General features: G+C 41.2%; 1 protein-coding gene across 1 annotated transcript in view; it reads right to left on the bottom strand.

Annotated features, from left to right (window-relative positions):
- Positions 1-3,113: 3,113 nt before the first annotated feature.
- Positions 3,114-17,669, bottom strand: part of BICC1 (BicC family RNA binding protein 1) — a 67,657-nt gene continuing 53,101 nt past the window's right edge. Inside the window, exons 17-21 of the mRNA XM_023744370.1 lie at positions 17,498-17,652; positions 14,551-14,707; positions 11,258-11,418; positions 8,720-8,819; positions 3,114-3,391 (exon numbers count right to left, since the gene is read on the bottom strand). Coding sequence (XP_023600138.1) covers positions 3,261-3,391; positions 8,720-8,819; positions 11,258-11,418; positions 14,551-14,707; positions 17,498-17,652 — 704 coding nt within the window. The 3' untranslated portion in view covers positions 3,114-3,260. The remainder of the gene's footprint in view (positions 3,392-8,719; positions 8,820-11,257; positions 11,419-14,550; positions 14,708-17,497; positions 17,653-17,669) is intronic.

The raw sequence follows: 17,669 nt of genomic DNA, 5'->3' as shown, positions 1-17,669 counted from the left end.
AGAGAGCACACAGTGTGGCCGCACAACGGTCAGTCTCTGAAATGGCAGCTTGGGTCAGGAAGCCCAGCGTCCCTTCAGTCAGGAGCTCCTTGCTGATGAATGAGGCTGTCAAAGTGGTCATGCAGCTGAGCCTCTATAAAAGAAAGGACAAGAATAAAACCTCTTCTATAATACTACTCTTGCTGTATGCACCTATGGGTGGCCACAGAAACAGTGATTGATTACTGGTCCTGGATTCATTCACTGGCTAAAATAAAGTGCCTTAGCTTCTGGGTGAAATGAGAACTGTCAACACAGAACAACAGGACAAAGAGAACATATTCAATTCTGCAGACACATCTTTCAATTATGCTGAACACAGCCATACAAAACCAAAAAAAAAAAAAAGTCTTAGAAAACAAAGAGAGGCACAGAATTTGTGTAAAGATATTTTTTTTAAAAAAAGGCATTTTATCTAGCAAGGGCAATACAAAGGGGTTATATAAATTTATTTTTTCATATAACAATTGATTAGAAAATTCCCATTTTCAATGTTTAATTCCATCTCTCATTTTAAAAAATCACTAAAAGGACAAAAACCCACACAAAAAATACAATCTGTATTTGTTCTATATTTACAGATAATTGGTCACTATTAAGGCACAGATTGATTAAAAATTACCATTTATTCAAATAATCCAAATATTTTGTGCATCATATAACACTGACAACACCGTGTACTGTAGTGTCATATTACCTTCCTTGCATAAGAGAAAGTGAGAAAAGTAATTTCCAGTGTTTTTTATTTATTTTTAACCACCCTATTTAATCTAGTTTAATTGGGACAGTTTTCCCTTTGGCGTAAAGCACTGTTCATAAAACCTCCATCAGCTTAACACATTGCGTACCGCATAGAAATCTCTAAGACATACGCCAGGGACCGCACGTTTTTGGGCAAACTGCACGTTATTTAAATCATCATAATGCACTTTAGGTGTTGTTTTTCAATAATTATAACATTTTTATTTACAAAAACAATTAAACAATTAAAGTTCCTAGTACTTTTTTAACGTATGGTACTGCGTAAAACATTTTCCTCTATGAAGAGGGACCAAACAAAATTTACCTAAGTATCTAGATTCGCTCCTTTTTCCATGGGCGTGAAAAACGAGAACACTCGTGAGCGGTCCTTAACAGATGGTGCGCGAAACACGAGAAAACTCCTGAGCGGTACGAAATGTGTTAATACTGCACATTCATCCCATCCTCCTCGTGTTGCAAATGCATCATAGAGGGCTGGGAAAAGAGCTCCAAATGCTTTGTAATCGGGAAAGTCTCATTAAAGAAAATGATAAAATTTAGAGCACCAAGTTGTTGAACAGGAAACAAATCTGGAATTCTTGTGCTGAATGTGTAGCATGATGTGTTTGTACAGCCACATAAGATAGGGAGGTCCATGTGACCTGTACTTGCCAAAGGAGCAATTTAGTTTAGAAATGAGCTTCCCTTTAGCGCTGCGATCATTGATAATTTTATGACAGGTCCATCATCTATGCCTTCAAAGTAACCAATACAATTTTTTTAAAGTGAAAATATTTCTGTGTGCAAAATTTCTCTTCAATTCTTATTCTTTCACGGTAAGACTTAGGCATGGAAAAATGCCAGGCAAGTATTTGCGAATCTGCGTTTGTATGAAAGTCCCCAATTGTTATGTAATCTAATGCCGTCTGCTTAACAGCATGCAATAGTGGTTTATGTCCATGTAGAAAATCTTGAGTAATGAACATAAATAAGTCATTACAGTACAGGTAATTCACAACATTTCCTATGGGAAAGTTTTTCAACAAATTAATACACTTGGAAATAATATTGCTTTGAAGAAAGGGAGGCACTTAGTGATTTTCTTCATGAATTGAAAACCCTTCATAAATCCACAATAAGATGTCTGAAAAGACCTAGGAAACAATGTTGCCTGATTTCTTGGACTTTCACAGTATATGATTGTAACAATGAGTCTGGCCACTTAGAAAACAGTCATTTTTGCCCCTCCTTTGGAACTCCACTGTCTTTACAAACTGTCACTGGAGACTTAAATAAAGCCTTTCTGTTCTCAACATACATAAGCCTACTGCAAGCAGACCCATGTGGCTTAAGGAAAGTCCTCTGACCACACGGAGCGCAGCTACTGTGTACATGATAAGAACAGGAATCTATCTCTCTTCCTAATGGCAACAGTGCTGTCTTGTCAGATGATTATTTGTCTTTTTTTAAATAAAGTGACAATCTAGGGCTCCAGTTGTTGAATGCCGTCCATGCTCTACCATAAATCTCTAGTAGATATCAATTTCATCAGTTATGTACGGTATGCTTATAATATCTAAAAATAAAAAGTTTGATATAAATAAGTATCCTTTAGTGGCAGTATACTAAAAATAGCCCTTTGCCTTTAGACAACCATTAACATCATTTTAGCAATATAGGCAGCAGCTAAATATGATAACTGCAAAGGGTTAATATTGCAAAGTCCATTTGGTCTTTCTTCGCACCTGTTACAGTGAACGAGGTTCACTGCTCACTGCTTCTAGGACGCTGACATGAATGAACAGAGCTGGTCCAGAATCAAGTGGAGTCACTTACATTTCCCAAAGTCACAGGATACTCTGCACAAAAACTAATAATCCAGTACCATTTCAAATAAAAATTTAACGCAGTCAGAAAAATGTGACTAAATCTGATTTGTACCATTTCATCAGGTGACATAAAAATGAGAGCATTTCCACAGGACAAGAAATTAGAAAGTGTAAAGTGCTGAAAGACCTCAATACTTATTTTAGAGCAGTACCAGAAAATTCCACTTTTGATTATTATTTTTTAAAAATCCCCAAATACCAAAAAAAAAAAACCCAAGCAAACGTTTTCTGGCATCCCAGATGTCAAATCATCCTTCATTTTAAGTAAAAAAAAAAAAAAAAAAAAAAAAAAAAAATCAGTGCATATGTTATATAGGTAAATAAAAACAGGAAATAAAGCCCTATCCTCATATTGCAAATTCTGTCCAATTACCGTTTTTTCAAAAAGCAATCTGCATGTGGTGTTCTGAATGATGACATAAGAATATCTTCTCTCTTTTCTTCCTTTTTGGCACAAAATTCAGGTGTGAATAAGATGCTTTGGTCCTGATACCAGTCACCAGAGTGCTACGGACGGGTGCAGTGATGGCCGCTCACAGATCTCCTGTCTCCACGTTGATGAAAGTCGGCAGGGGTCCCTGGGGGGCACTGCTACCAGCGGCCACTGACACTCGCAATGTCCGAGTGGTACTGACGGGGCAGCCTCCCGCTGGCTCCACCTTCCAGGAAAGAGGTGCGTGCATTTGGCGGTTCGAAAAGCTTTCTCCGGTTTTTATTTAGTTCTAGAGAGAGAAAGAGAGAATTGTTAGAAACTCCATGGAGAACATCTATAATCTACAGGACATGGCAGTCGAGCTCAGAAAATGGTGTATTGTAGGTTTGGGGGAGGAGGGAGTCAAGTCTGGTAGCGAAAGGAAAACCTTTAGTTGACGGTCAAGACATTTCTGAAATGCTAGAAAGTCTGATATGAAAGGCAACATGTTGGTAGCCGAGAGAACCGAGGACAACAAGTGTTGTTATTGCAGTTTGTCAACTATCTGGGGGAGGTGTCATTCTCAGAATCCTCTGAACTCTGGATATACAAGTTGAGCAGGTTGACCTATCCCAATGTCACCTCAGAGGCAAAGGGATGGGGGGACATCAATGCTGGTGAAAGGCATAGGAGAGCATGTATTACACCAAAGACACAGAATGTTACTACAGCTGTTGAGCTCACCCACGTCAAATACAGCAACCATTAAATTATTACAGTCAGACATGAAAAGACCCCACATCTACACATGAGAATATTGGAGGAACAAATGGCTGTGTTCGGCCCCAGCCCTGTGGCTCCACCAACTCGTGATACCTGTGATCCTTAGGTCAGAGGACCTATATGAAGAAGCATATCAGCAGGAGGTTTCATTGAATAAAAAGTTAACTTAGTGAAAGATAGCAACCACTTCAGGAAATAAACAATTGAAAACCACCAATACTTTACATTTTTCGGGGAAATCTCAGATGCTCAATTTTAAAGAAACCAGAGTACATAGAAAACAGTCTTTTTCCAACTAAAAATTATTAACCAGAGAGGGAAAAAATTGAAGCAGCCTACCTTGTTTATGACTATGCAACCACTCTATTCTCATCACCTCACATAAACGTATAAATTCTCATATCAGCTGATGGAACTCTTGCTGGTGAATTAATACAAGGAATAGGATTGCTGGCCTCTGATAGCCAGATATCTTCCAACGTATTCAATTTCAAATAGAGAGATTATATAGTTAATATGCTTAAAGTTGTCTCTTTTTTTGGGGGGGGGGCGGGCAGGATGGAGCCAGTGATTGAGCACCTTATATTGGCACAGTATTCAATTCCTTTTTAACCACACACAGGTACAATCCCCTTTCGAATTCTGAAGTTGCACTGCAAGCGATGGCTGGCTACAGTAACGCTGAGACTAAAAACACAGACCCATGTCGCAGGGGGTCACCGGTGGCCAAGCACAGCCAGATGGCCAGGAGTGCTCTGGTCTCCCGAGTTCTGGAAAATGGACCAACACCCTTAACATTTCACCTCACTGCCTTCCAAAATGTAAGTGTCTGCCCCATGGGGGCAATGCATAAGTAGAGACATCTCTTATTTGTTCACATTTAGGTCTTTGGCGGGGAGAAGAAAAATGTCATGATTTATTGTTTTGTTGTATTTAAGTCCTCCTTAAGGGGTAGATAATATTACCATTCTCCATTTTATAGATAAGGAAGTTGAGTTTTAAAAATAGTCTAAGTGCCCTAGCTTGTTTGGCTCAGTGGATAGAGTGTTGGCCCGTGGACCAAAGGGTCCTGGGTTCCAGTCAAAAGCACACACATACCTCGGTTGCAGGCTCCTCCCCAGCCAGGGTCCTGGTGTGCAGGAGGCAACGAATCGATGTATTTCTCTCACATAGATGTTTCTCTCTCTCTCTCTCTTTCCCTCTCTTAAAATCAATAGAAAAATATCCTGAGGTGAGGATTTAAAAAAAAAACAGTCAAAGTAAGCAGTTAAGTGACAAGCTTTAACCCTGCCTGATGCAAAGGTCCAGGCCTTGGGCTGCAGGGATCCATCCACTGTGCGAAGACCAACCAAAGCATCAGGAACACAGATTTGAGAAATTGGTAGTCCCACCTATGCCAGACAGCAGAGCTTTGCTTCACAGTTCATATGCCAGTTTTTAAAAAAAAAAAAATAGAAAAATGTAGCTTAAAAACTTTAAAGAAGCAAGGAAGATACCTTAACAAGCAAAAGACACATGCAGGCATGCTTACAGATAGCTACTGTATCAAGTTCCTGCAGAAATTCAGAAATCAAGACAGAATTTAATATATTTAAAGGCAAGTATAGGAGAGTTAAGAATAGATGGATCCTCTGAGGTGCACAGCCTGGGAAAGTTTTGTCACCTTCGAAACACTTTGTTTGGCCTTCATTTTCTCGTGGGGGAATAACCCACGCACCAGGACACACACTCCCATACTATAGAGGAGGAAAGGCATGAATGAGGTCAAACATTCTACTCCCCTATCCCACGGAACATGTCCAACTGAGCACACGAAAACCAATGGGCCAGTGAAGAAAACCATTTTTTCATAGACATTGAAAACTTTACTCTGAAAAGTCCTATCAACTCGGTTTTGGGAAGAATAAAATGACTGTGAAGGAATTCAGCCACTCCCTAGAGAATGTAATTTCTAAGATACAAATCTCCCAGAGAGATTCTCAAGGACCACATCCTATTGAATAGACTTTAGCCTTTTAAATTAAAAAGCAAACTCTGTCCTTTTTTTTTTTTTTCCAGTAAGCCTAAGGGATAATTGGGAAAATACCAACCTTTTTCTCTGAAATTCCAAGGGTCACACAATCCTGGCAGCTCTCAGGATCTTGTTGCGGATCTGAACAGAGTCACAAACTAAAAGAATAGGTCGGGAAATGTTAGATCTACCTGAGGCCTTGGCGGGAAGCCTGACAACAGGATGCTAAACGTCCTTTCACTCAGTCCCTGCATATTTAGCTAACTACTTACGAAAATACTGAGAGAAATAAAAAAAATTGTCAAAAAATCATGGATTTGAAAAAAAAATCATTTTTTTCTCTCATCCATTTCTACTAGAGATAGACCTCATCTCCTATAACACAAAAATACATGTCTTGTGGCTCAAAATTAAAAACAGAACCAAACCTTACACTGAAAGAACTCTGATTATAAGTTTAAAGTTTTAAAAAGGAATTGTGAGCAAACTCTGTATCCACAAGGCCAACGCATATCCAGGCTGCCCAGCTATCCTGCACCTGCCTGGAAATGGAATGTTCTGGGGCTATAAATGGATGTGTTTGTTATCAAATGAGCTGAACTGGAAAAAGAAGCTTTTTGATGAAGGGCTTCTCAATAAAAACTGATTATTTGCAGAGAAAACAATTTACCAGGTTCAAACAAATGCAGGCAACAAAGTGAGGTGAAATCATTCTTAAAATAATCAAGTACTTCCTGCCGTGCAGAGCATTCATAAGGCATCTTACTCAAAGTCCCGTTCCGGTTCACAGCAAGGACCTGTGAGCCCCACTGAGAGGCCGGCTACGGGAGCTATAACCTCAGCAGAACCACACTGAAGATGATGATTGGATAAAACATGTTTTTAAAGAGGACTCAAACCCCCTCCCTGCTGTTTCCCACTGTACTCCCCCAAACCCACCTGGAATAGATCACAAACGTGTTCCGAGTAAAGACGGTAACAATCCAGCTGGAGCCCCTGGAAGTATTTAGAGATAGCTGCTTGTTGCTGGAAGCCTTACAGAGTTTGGAAGTGGGTTGGTACACAAAGAAAACTGAACTTTCATTTTACTGTCACCGACATTCCATGAATCTCTAGAGAAAGATTATGGAGTTCTGGAACACACTCTTCTCTTTTATAAACGTGCTGGCCCACAGGCATATTTTAATATAAGCGTGGTGATTCTGTGAGTTAATCAAATTTCAAGTATAGTGTAAATTTCATTTTCACATTAATGGATGAATGCGAAAATATGTAAAGTAAATTTAGTTCTAGGTATAGCCCTCTGAGGTGGAGCTTCAGGGTAAACAAGTTAAAAAAACAAATTATCCTATTTACACAGACAATAAAAAAACAACAGGGGAGGCCCCTGCTATTCATATATGCACCACGTGGAAGGATAGATGTAGAAATAGAAGGTAACTTCACAGGATCATCTATTCCAATCTACCTTCATGGTTTTGGAAACTCGCCCAAGGACTCACGCGTTGGCAGAGGCAAAGCCCAAATCTCCTTGTTTGAATACAGTGTTCTTTGTACTGTGTCAAGCTGATCTTATGAGTGAAGAAGAAAAAGCGTCTGCCCCGTGGAGCTCCCTTAATGCAGCCGCTTGGGGACACAGGGTGGAGGAAGCCGTCCCTAATCACTGATGCGTGCAGAACCGTGTTTATCCACAGAGGACCCCACAGGCTGCTCGATGGCTGAATTTCCACCCCTACTTCAAAGCCGCTCCGCTTATGTCTGCTTCAGATATTAGGTCTATAGATAAGATTTCCTGTGGGGAAGTGGGTGAGGGATGCAATCTGCTGCTAAAACAAAATGGAAACCACTGAGGTTTAAATTTTACTTGCTGATCTGATTAGTGACTGCTGTTTGCAAAGGACTCTCACCAGCTGGATGCACCTGCTGGCCTCAAAAAGGCACAGCCTGCAGCTTCAATGTTCTGAAAAAGCCAAGTCATATTCTTACCCCACCCCACCACTGGCTTCTGCCCTTGGTGTCTACGTTTTTAAAGACGGACATTCATCAGACAGTCTTCAAAAAGTGACCCGAAGTTCAAAAAGTCTTCATCTTTACCCCCCATTTCTTCCTCATATTTCTCAAAACACCTTTTGGAGGTACACTGTTCTGTATTTGCCGACTCCTGACTCATCAGCTGGCTCAACTCCTTTCAAATAGGAGGTCCCCAGTAAATATGTGTAGAGCATTTTGTAATACATAGAATATGAAACCGCTGCATACAGAAGGCAGTCTGGGAGACAGACAACATTATTTTCCTTCATTCTGTGACTAATTTCAGGATCCTACACCCTTCTGTGACTCACAAATTTCATGAAAACTTAAGTAAAAAAAATAAAATAAAATAAAAAGCATTCAGACAAGTAATACCTGCCAATACCACGGAGCATTCACCTCTGCAATGACCTCTGTTGGTATACAAGCACACATGCACTTGAAACACGACAGCCAATCCAGAATCATTATTCACTAACCCAGTGATCGCTGCTGAACACAACAACAAGAAAGGAGAATTGTGCTGCAACCCCTGGCTCACGTTCTGCAAAGGGCAATTTTGGTTAGATCTTTCTGGAGAAATCTGTTTTAAGGAACGATACTGTCACAGCAGGTTTTCAGGCGATGTCTTGATGAAAGAGGGGATGTTCTGAGCATTGGTCATACTGTTAGCAGGGAAGCACTATGAAACCACAACCACCAAGGTGCCCGGGTGGCAAGCAAGTGGTAAATGGGTCGAACCAGCCCCACTGGCTGAGACCACTGGCAGAAGTTATTCAGACTTAAAATATGAGTGTGAGCATTTATATTCACCTGAGATTGCAAGCAGCATTTTCCTCCTGGCACCAAAAGTCGTAATTCCCAGCTCCTTCAGATCCTGATCTGTGAGAGTGAGGAATGTCTGAAGATCGATCTGTGGGTGAAAAGGTAATCTATAACCAATATACTAAGTATTTATTTTCTTCCTCACTGTAGGTTCAACTCCTTGTTACACCTACTTTATTTATTAATTATACTCTGCCTGCTTCCAAAAAAGAACAGTGGTGTCACAAACCTAAGGGACAAGAGTAAAGTAATTAAGGGGATGAGACAAAAGTGATTATTCTATCAGCAGACTTAGTCTAAGCCAGCGATTTACTGCACTTGAGATTAAAAACTTAGATCTGAGCATCCTGGCAGCCGGGACAAAAAGGGAAATACAAATTGTACATTTTTTTGTGAACTGATAAAAGGAAGAATACATATCTGCCCAGAAGAGAGAAAATATTTCTTAGCTTTGACTTAGTTAAGTATATCTCTATGAAAAGAAGCCAAATTATAAATATCATAGATGGTATCCTCCACTGTGTTTTACATAAGAATGACAGGAATTCCCAGGCTTCATCAGGCCCATGACCCACTTGGCTGGGCCTGGCAGACAAGAATCTTTCCAGGAACAGTATAACTGTGCTCTGTGGCATCAGCAACAACGTGCGGAGGGCAGCTAGCTGAGGATCTCATCCCGCCTTGGGAGACAGTGAGATATGGGTTCAGATTCTGACTCTGACAAGACTTCTGTGTGTACACAGGTTGAGTAGTGTACCATGCAGGGCTTTTGTGGGCATTAAATATAATTGTAGACATAAAGCAAAGGGCTCACCAAGAGGATAAAAGAATGAGCAGCTATGGCTGATAATGTATACAGAAATATTTGGGAAAGTTGCTAAATAAATCTCACAAGGTTAGTTAATGGGCGATTCTTATTAAGTTATTCCTGAATATTGGAAAATATCCTAAATAAAGGAAGCAGTACCAAATTTCAACACACCTGAAAATAGTAATGCATCCTTTTTCAAGAAATTAATTTGAAATTTTGTTTTGATTTACAAGTTACACCCAGATCTTGTAAAACCTTTTTGTTTTTCATTTATCATAGATCTAAAGCTATGTTTTTAGAAATTCTATTTAATGGAGACTAAGAATTTGGGGATGCCTGAAATAAAGGGCCAGACAGTAATTATTTTAGGCTTTGTGGGCCATATTGACTCTGTTGCAACTACTCAACTCTCCTGTTTGAGCTCAAAAGCAACCATAGACAAAATATAAATGAAGCTGTGTTCCAACCAAAACTCTGACAAAATCAGGCAGCAAGTCTGCAGGCTGTAGTCTGCTCTAAGCTAATAAATATGAAATAAAGCCAGCCACCTTGGTTTTATATGATCATATTTTCTTCGTTTTTGAAATAAGTGGATAAGAAGTACCTATAATAAATTTATTTCTATGCTTCTTCAAATAAATACTATAGATTAAAAAGAAACCCTGAATGTTATTGAATAATATCTAATCTCACTTGGAAACCTTTTGTTTCTGGACAAGTTAAAAAATACCTCTGCCCTTGAACTTCTCAATCAGCCACCCTCATCTAAGCAGGACTAAATAAGTGCAATTCCTTGATGCACTGATGATAAAAATGTTATTCAACTCACAATATCCTTGGTTAAATTTAGAACACCAATTATCCAATATACACATTATAACCTTTTTGGTATTATAAAAAAAAAATAAAGTTCAGCAATCAAACTTAAGTTATTGAGCTATGGGCAATACCTTAAATTTATGATACAAAGCACTAAATAAAAATTCTAGATTCTTCATTCACTGATCTGGGAATTACTGACTTAATCAGATGGTCTCTAAGATGCTAGTGTCAAACTAGAATGGAATAGATACATTTATGGAGCCATTCTAACTCGCTGCTGCACTGGGTTAGCTGTGCCTGGGTAAAATGACAGCATTATCAGAAAGAGTCACGCTCTATTCTCTACGCCAGAGCATAATGGCCATGGCTGAGCAGTTAGACCAAATCCATGGTAGAGATGGTTCAGAAAACATCTCAGTTTAGGCAAAAGCCAATCAGTAAATTAAAGAATAAATGAGCATGCAAAAAAGTACATTATACTCTGTGAGAACAAGACTTCAGTAACGTGAGTAGGATGGGGTCAGAAACAACCACACATTTATTTCAGGTACTGGTATTTAAGTGCCACAAATAAAGATCATAGTTTAAAGTGTGAAATCACATTAAATACAGACTTGTTGCTGACCTTGAGAGCAATGAATCAATACACTGTTTAGCTAAAACTGTTGAAGGGGTGTTTTTGTGCACACACATCCTGTGTTTACTAGTTGCACTAAATAGGAAATGAGATCACGTTTTTCTTAGCAGCAAAAACAAGCTATGAGGCTTGAATCAATGCTCAGTGAAAACAGTCACAGGTCAGTGAGGGATTTCATTCTAGAAGTCGTCATACACAGAACCCAAACGAAGATGGCCGGGGGGGAGGAGAGGGGGATGAGTAAATAATGACTGACCTCTTGCTGCTGGAAGACGTCTGTGTATTTGCCCAGACCCAGTTTGCTGAAGAGCTCAGGGAGGTCAGAGCCTTTGAAAGAGCTGTTGAGGTTACAGCCATTGCTTCCTGTCAGCGAGGAAATGCAGTCCATGTAATTGCTGCTGCTGAGATAGTGTTCCGCTGAAGGGCAAACGAGAGACAGGCTTGAAGTGCAAATGCCCGGAGAGAACAAGGTTTAATTAAAAGTTTTAATCCCTCCAATATTTCAGCTTCATTGCTGGGCTGAATAGAACTGTAGCTGCAGAAGCAGAGCAATCCTTTACGGAGTGAAACACTGGCTTTTCATTAACGAAATGCCGGTTATTGCTTTCAGAGAGGCTCTTGCCATTTATAAGGTTACACTTGGGAGGCAGCAATTCAGCAACAGTGCCTCTGCAGTTAATAATCATTAATCACTTTCTCGTGGAGCATTCAGAAGCATTTGCTCTTTATAATTGATTGCGTGTGAATTAAGTGAGGAATCGGGAGGAAGACCCTCGGGACATAATTAAGGTACGGGAAGGTACTGCAAGTCCGGGCTCCTCTCGGATGGCTCTCTGCCTCCACACTTGTGCTCACCTGCGGTCAGAGGGATTCTGTAACAGTGCACCACATAAATCCCCTTCCCTACAAAAATATAATTGGGCCGTAAGCTCACAAAATAGAGTACTTCCAACATGAAGAGTACCATGAAGTGAGACAGAAATGCTGCTGGAGTTCCCGGATTTCATTTAGGACAGAAACAAATCGGTCTCTTGAGAAAAATTCTCTAAGACAGCAATGCTGAGCTTTGCTTGGCTCTGAAACTGATTTATGGGTGAAGATCTCTCCACATTGTGTATAGTTCTCAGGCCCAGTGACATGCACAGCTGGGTGATGGCCTCGTGAGCCAGGCCAAGTAGTTGACCAAATATTTAAATACTCTTCAAGATCTGCTTTGGAGATTCTAGCAGGGCTGTGCAGCCCGTGTCCCCGGCCAACAACTGGCTCTTGTCCATGTAGGGATTCAATCCTCTTACACCAAAGATGCAGCCTCACAGGGGATTCCTAGGGAGAGAGGGAAGGAGGACACTCACCTGGTGAGTCAGGTCCACCTAATCTCCTCTGGGGTCAGTGCGTTCACCAAATCTAAGAATTACGTTCTGCACTGTTTTGGGTGCCACTAATAACTTCCTTCAGTTGTTTTCATCTCCCAGTGGAGGAGTCCTTTATCTCAAGTGGAAGGAATTTCTTGATAAGAGTTCTCTCTCTCTTAAAAACAGATGTCTTATCTCTTGTGGAGAGAATGTGACGAAAAAGGATCCAGAACCAAGTTCAGAAGGCCTTCGGCCCTGGACCACTCCACCATTTGGAGGTAAGGCCCCAATGTCACCAGAAGAGATTGAGAGGGAGTGACCAGTGACGTACTGGGTCAAGGGGGATGCCAAGCAGGATACGATGGGCACAATGAAGTGACCACTGGACTTGACAACATGGTAAGTTTACCATATAATTGTCCAAATGATAAATTTACATTTTTGAGAGTAAAAGTGGGAGTTGTTGAGAATTAACACTGGAACAACTGGTATAAACAGGGATGCCTGGAGAAAACCTAGACATTGGTAATGCTGACGAGGGTGTAAAAAAAAATTACTTAAAACTGTGCTGTTCAGTACAGTAGCCATTGGCTATACTAGTATGTAGCTATTGGCAATTAAAATGTTCAGTAAGTGTGAAATATACACCAGATTTTAAAGACATAGTATAAAAAAGAATGTAAAATATTATATAAAAATATCTTTATGTAGATTACATGGTTAAATAATACTTGGCATATATTGAGATAAAAAAATTCATTAATAAAATGTGAAAAAAAAGATGTGCTAAAATATTCTTAGTGATATCTGTTAGTGTACATTGTTCCTTTTTATCGTAACTACTTAAACTCCCTATTCTCAAAACATCTGACAAAAGCAAAATAACTTTCTTTAATGATTCCATTTTATTAAAGAATCCTGATATTTTATCCCTAATCCTGAACCTCAGTGCATCTAAGTTTACAGACAATTTTAATTATCCAGCATCAAGTGAAGGGAAAGGAGAGGTACAGGACTAATTTGTTTTGGGCTACAGAACAGAGGTCACTTCCACCTCTAGACCTGCCTGGCACCAGCCGCCTCAGTCCGTCCTCCTGTCAGTGATGGAGGACCCAGCCCCCGTCTCCAGGAAGGGCCCAGGCGCCCACAGACAGTGCACAAGGGCAGGAACGAGTTGACCGTGCTCTCTTACTGAGACTTGGCCGACCCCAGACCGGTATTCTCAAATCGGAGACCCTCGACAGCACAGCAACTTGATTGATGGTAACACCTGACTTACTGAGTGTCTACTGTGCTCATTTAGATGGCTTTTAAGGAGCCTTCAAATACTGCACGCTCTGCGTCTCATGGCTCCCAATTCATCCCAAACCCTGAACGAAGGCATGTATTGTGATGACTATTGCCAATTCTCATCGGCTCACCTTTTTACACAGCCCAGAAGTGTGGGTGCTGTTACAGACAAACCACTGGACTCACGCTGAGTCTCAACCGTATCTTTTTAAAGCCAGAACCCTTATGCTTTAAAGATAAATTAAATTTACATAAATTCAGCTACATCTTGTCCATTTAACATACCAAATTCTGCTTTTCACCTTAAGGAGCTACCTACTGAGCAGACTTTCTTCTGTTGTCCAAGATGCTAATCTGAGCACAGTCTGCTCCACATCTTCCTGTCCCTGCCTTTTCCGGATGAGAAAAAGCATTTTCTGAGTGTTTGTGTGTGTCTGTGTGTGCGTGACTCCTTCCTACATTCATTCAACAAGCATTTACTGAGCACCTACTAGGTGTCACACACTGTCAGACATTTTGGAGGAAATAACAAATCAGGCACAGCCCAACAGAATGCCTGGCATGTGGGCATTTAAAAAGTGTTCACTGAACGAATAAATATGGTCTCTGGCCGTGGAGCTCAAATTCTACAGGAGGAGACAATTACGTACACAGGTAATTACACTCTAGACAGGTGCATGACAGGTGCTGGAGTAAAAGCATGTACAAAATGCGGTGAAAGCAGAAAACCACCTGGTCTGCTTCACTGGGGAAAAGAAGGAAGGCTTCCCAGAGGAGGTGGCCTGTGAATTACGACAAATACTTGAAGGCACAGAGTGCAGAATTCATCCTTGAACATCACCCTCAACCAAATAAGCAAATTTCACGCTGATTACACCTGAAAGTATGATTAGAAGTCAAAGCTCACTTGATTTGTTTTGTTTACGCTTGGGGCTGCCAATAGAAGCTGCAAATTCATTATGGCTGGCAGGTCCTATTCCATTTCGGTCTCTCCAGTTATCAGATTCGCTTCCGCTTCCCAAGTGCTCACGGCTGTTGGACCTCGAGAGGGACACTGATGAGCCCTGTCAACAAGGAAAGCCAGACAAGGAAACGCTGAATAAGGTGGGTGGAGGGGAAAGAATGCCCAGGAGACCACTGCCATTTACTTCAGTTGCTAACCACTGCAGTCACCCACGGATGCTGCTCCTGGGGACGAGGCTGTGGTCCCTGTCCCTATCCTCTGTCTTCCAGCCACCGAGGACTTGGAAATATACACCGTGAAATCTCTGTCCCTCATCGTGAAGGTGCCCAGCAGAGTTCTGAGAGTCCTCGGTATAAAGACTTACTCCTGTAAAGGTCTACAAGAGATTCTCTGCCTTGTGCCACACAAAAAGGACAAACAATGGGGAAGAGGAATAGTAGACCCAATGCTTTGACAAGAATCCAGCTACCAGGCTAATCAAGTTGGAGGGCGGAGAGAGATCTGGCATGACTCTGGTGTTGGCCTCATCTAAACAGGATCTCTCCAACAAATCACAAATACCTAGAAAAGTCTACCTATTTCATTCCCCCAAATCAAAATAATAATTTAAAAGATCTCAAAGTCTGCACGGAACTAGCATTTATTCATTCCATCACCATATTACAGACACCCTATTTTGTACTGGATCTAGAAAATTAACGCCAAGATTCTCTGATTTCCAAAGTTTCACGTTCAACACTCCAAGAGAATCCTTTACTGTTCACTTCAACACTCTCACCTCATTCGGTCTCACAGCCGGCCACACCCTCCTCTCACACTTCCTCCTTCAAGGCATCAGGACACCACTGTAGGATCTTCCTCCCTTTCCACTCTGAATGTCATCTCACTGGGCTTGATCGTGGCATTCCTTCTCTCTTATTCAGTAATCTCACCTCTTTCAAGGCTTAACTACATCCAGGACTCCAAAATTTTTACCTCCAGATTTAACTTTTTTGTTCAAATTACTATCCTGGAGCTGCCAATCTGACACCCCCATGTAACTGTCTCACTTTAAATTTAGGGTACCTGCAACTAAACGGTTGTATATCTGTCCCCACCAGCTACACCCAAACCTACTCCTTTCTTAGAATCCCTACATCTCAATATGTAACTCTACCATTTACCCAGTTGCTTTAGTCATTCTCCTCCCTCCTTCCCTCACCACATCCCATCCATTCATCGGCAAATTCTGTCCATGTTATCTCTAAACACACCCACACCCACCCCCTCCTCTCTATTTCCACAACTGCCACTAATAGCCTCCTTCATCAACATTCCAAGCTCTTGGTTTTCTTCAGGGTAAAGTTCTCCAGTGGAAATAACAGGAACCGCTAAGTATTACTCAGAACTTACCGTACACCATGCTACGCACTGGCTGCCCTCTGCCATGTGAGCCTCTAAACCACCAAATGAGAAAACAGGCTCGGAGGAGTGAAGTCACTCCCCTGAGCTGTACATCGATCAGTGGTGGCTGCCGGGCCCCACAGCCCCTGCACTTGACTACATTGTCACAATGATCATTTCAAACCGTCACACGTTGGTCTTTGAGAACAGAACTGAATTAGCATTTCTGCAGTGAATATTTCATCTCTGAAAGTACAGAAACACAATCAACCACCTAACACCCCATCCTACCAAACAAAGGTGAGTGAAATGGACGAGACTGTAGGTGCATCTGTTGAAAGAATTAGCACAGTGCTAAGGTCGCTGCCAACAAAAGTTGTTTAGTTTCTCTCAGAGCTACAATGGCAGCGAGAGGACTGTACCTCTTAGAGCCTCAAAACTTTTCCCTAGGTCCCTATCTTCTCATTGCTGGCAGTAACCTCAATCTTTAGTTGCTACTGTAGGCCTGACAATGAAATTCAAAATTCATAGGAGACTGACCTCTCTTTAGTATTTCAATAGTATTTGCTTCTTCACTTACGCAAAGAGACGAAGAAAAAATGCACGTTTGCTTTTACCCTTCATCAACAGTCTAATTTATTACAAAGAAAACAGGTGGAAAGAAGGTCAATCTACAAATGCTAGTGATTAGACTAACAATTATGAAACCCTTCACCAGTATTTGTTTTTCAGTCTGCAGTGTTCTGGTTGAACATTGTGATTCTTGGATCAGTCATTTCCATCCGTGTTTGGGTTTGCTCAGTCTCCCCAGTTGGTGTGTGCATGCATGTGCGCTCTTATTCCACCCCCACTCGCAAAGGGCTTAGGGCCAAAATCTGATCCTCTCAAGCTGAAAAGGCTGGCTGGGCGAGTCATGTGTAGCCTGGCTGGGGAGCTGGGAACTCTGGATCCCTTCTCCATGTGGCGCAGATGCCAGCTTCCCAGTCTCACCCTCCAGTGCAGCCAACATCTGGGAAACATAAAATTCTGGAGTTCTTGTTTGTGATACTTCCTGCTGTGTTCCTGGCACAACTGAACACACTGACTTTTTAACTCATATCTGAACACTTGCTTTTATTGAATACTTGCCTTTTCTCCCTATGGTGGGCTTGCTAGCGATACCCCTGAAAAAAAGGACTCTTTATACATTTTATGGACTATTGTTACATCTATCCTTTGCTTAATCTCAGCCTTGTTTTAGCATTTACGACACTCTCCTCTTAACAAAAACTCAGTTATGAATTTACATCTCCATGACAAACAGCTGATCCACAACTCTGACAGAAGACATGTAAAAGAGCATGTTAGAGTGCATCCATTTTATAGCAATATGTTTATAAGAACAGAAATTAAAACAAATTCCATTAATGACTTTTCCTACTTAATGAAGAATGGGAGGGGAGAGATGACGACTGTTCTCCTTTGCTGAGAGCAGACAGGAAGAATGGGCAGGGATGACTCTACAAACCTCAAAAGTGGTTGTCATTGTGGGCTTATAGGACACGTGGTTGGCCCTTCTCAGCTCCTTGATGGTCTCGGCTGGCATGGATTTAGAAAAGCCGAGGCCGCTCCAGGTGTTTGTAGGTGTTCTGACCTCCGTCACCACTGGTTTCTTTAACATAGCTTTGGAACACAGAATA

Source organism: Myotis lucifugus, unplaced genomic scaffold (assembly GCF_000147115.1).
Source record: "Myotis lucifugus unplaced genomic scaffold, Myoluc2.0 scaffold_455, whole genome shotgun sequence".
NCBI classification, from domain to species: domain Eukaryota; kingdom Metazoa; phylum Chordata; class Mammalia; order Chiroptera; family Vespertilionidae; genus Myotis; species Myotis lucifugus.
Note: the sequence above shows the minus strand (reverse complement) of the source record. Positions and strands in the feature narration are given on the sequence as shown.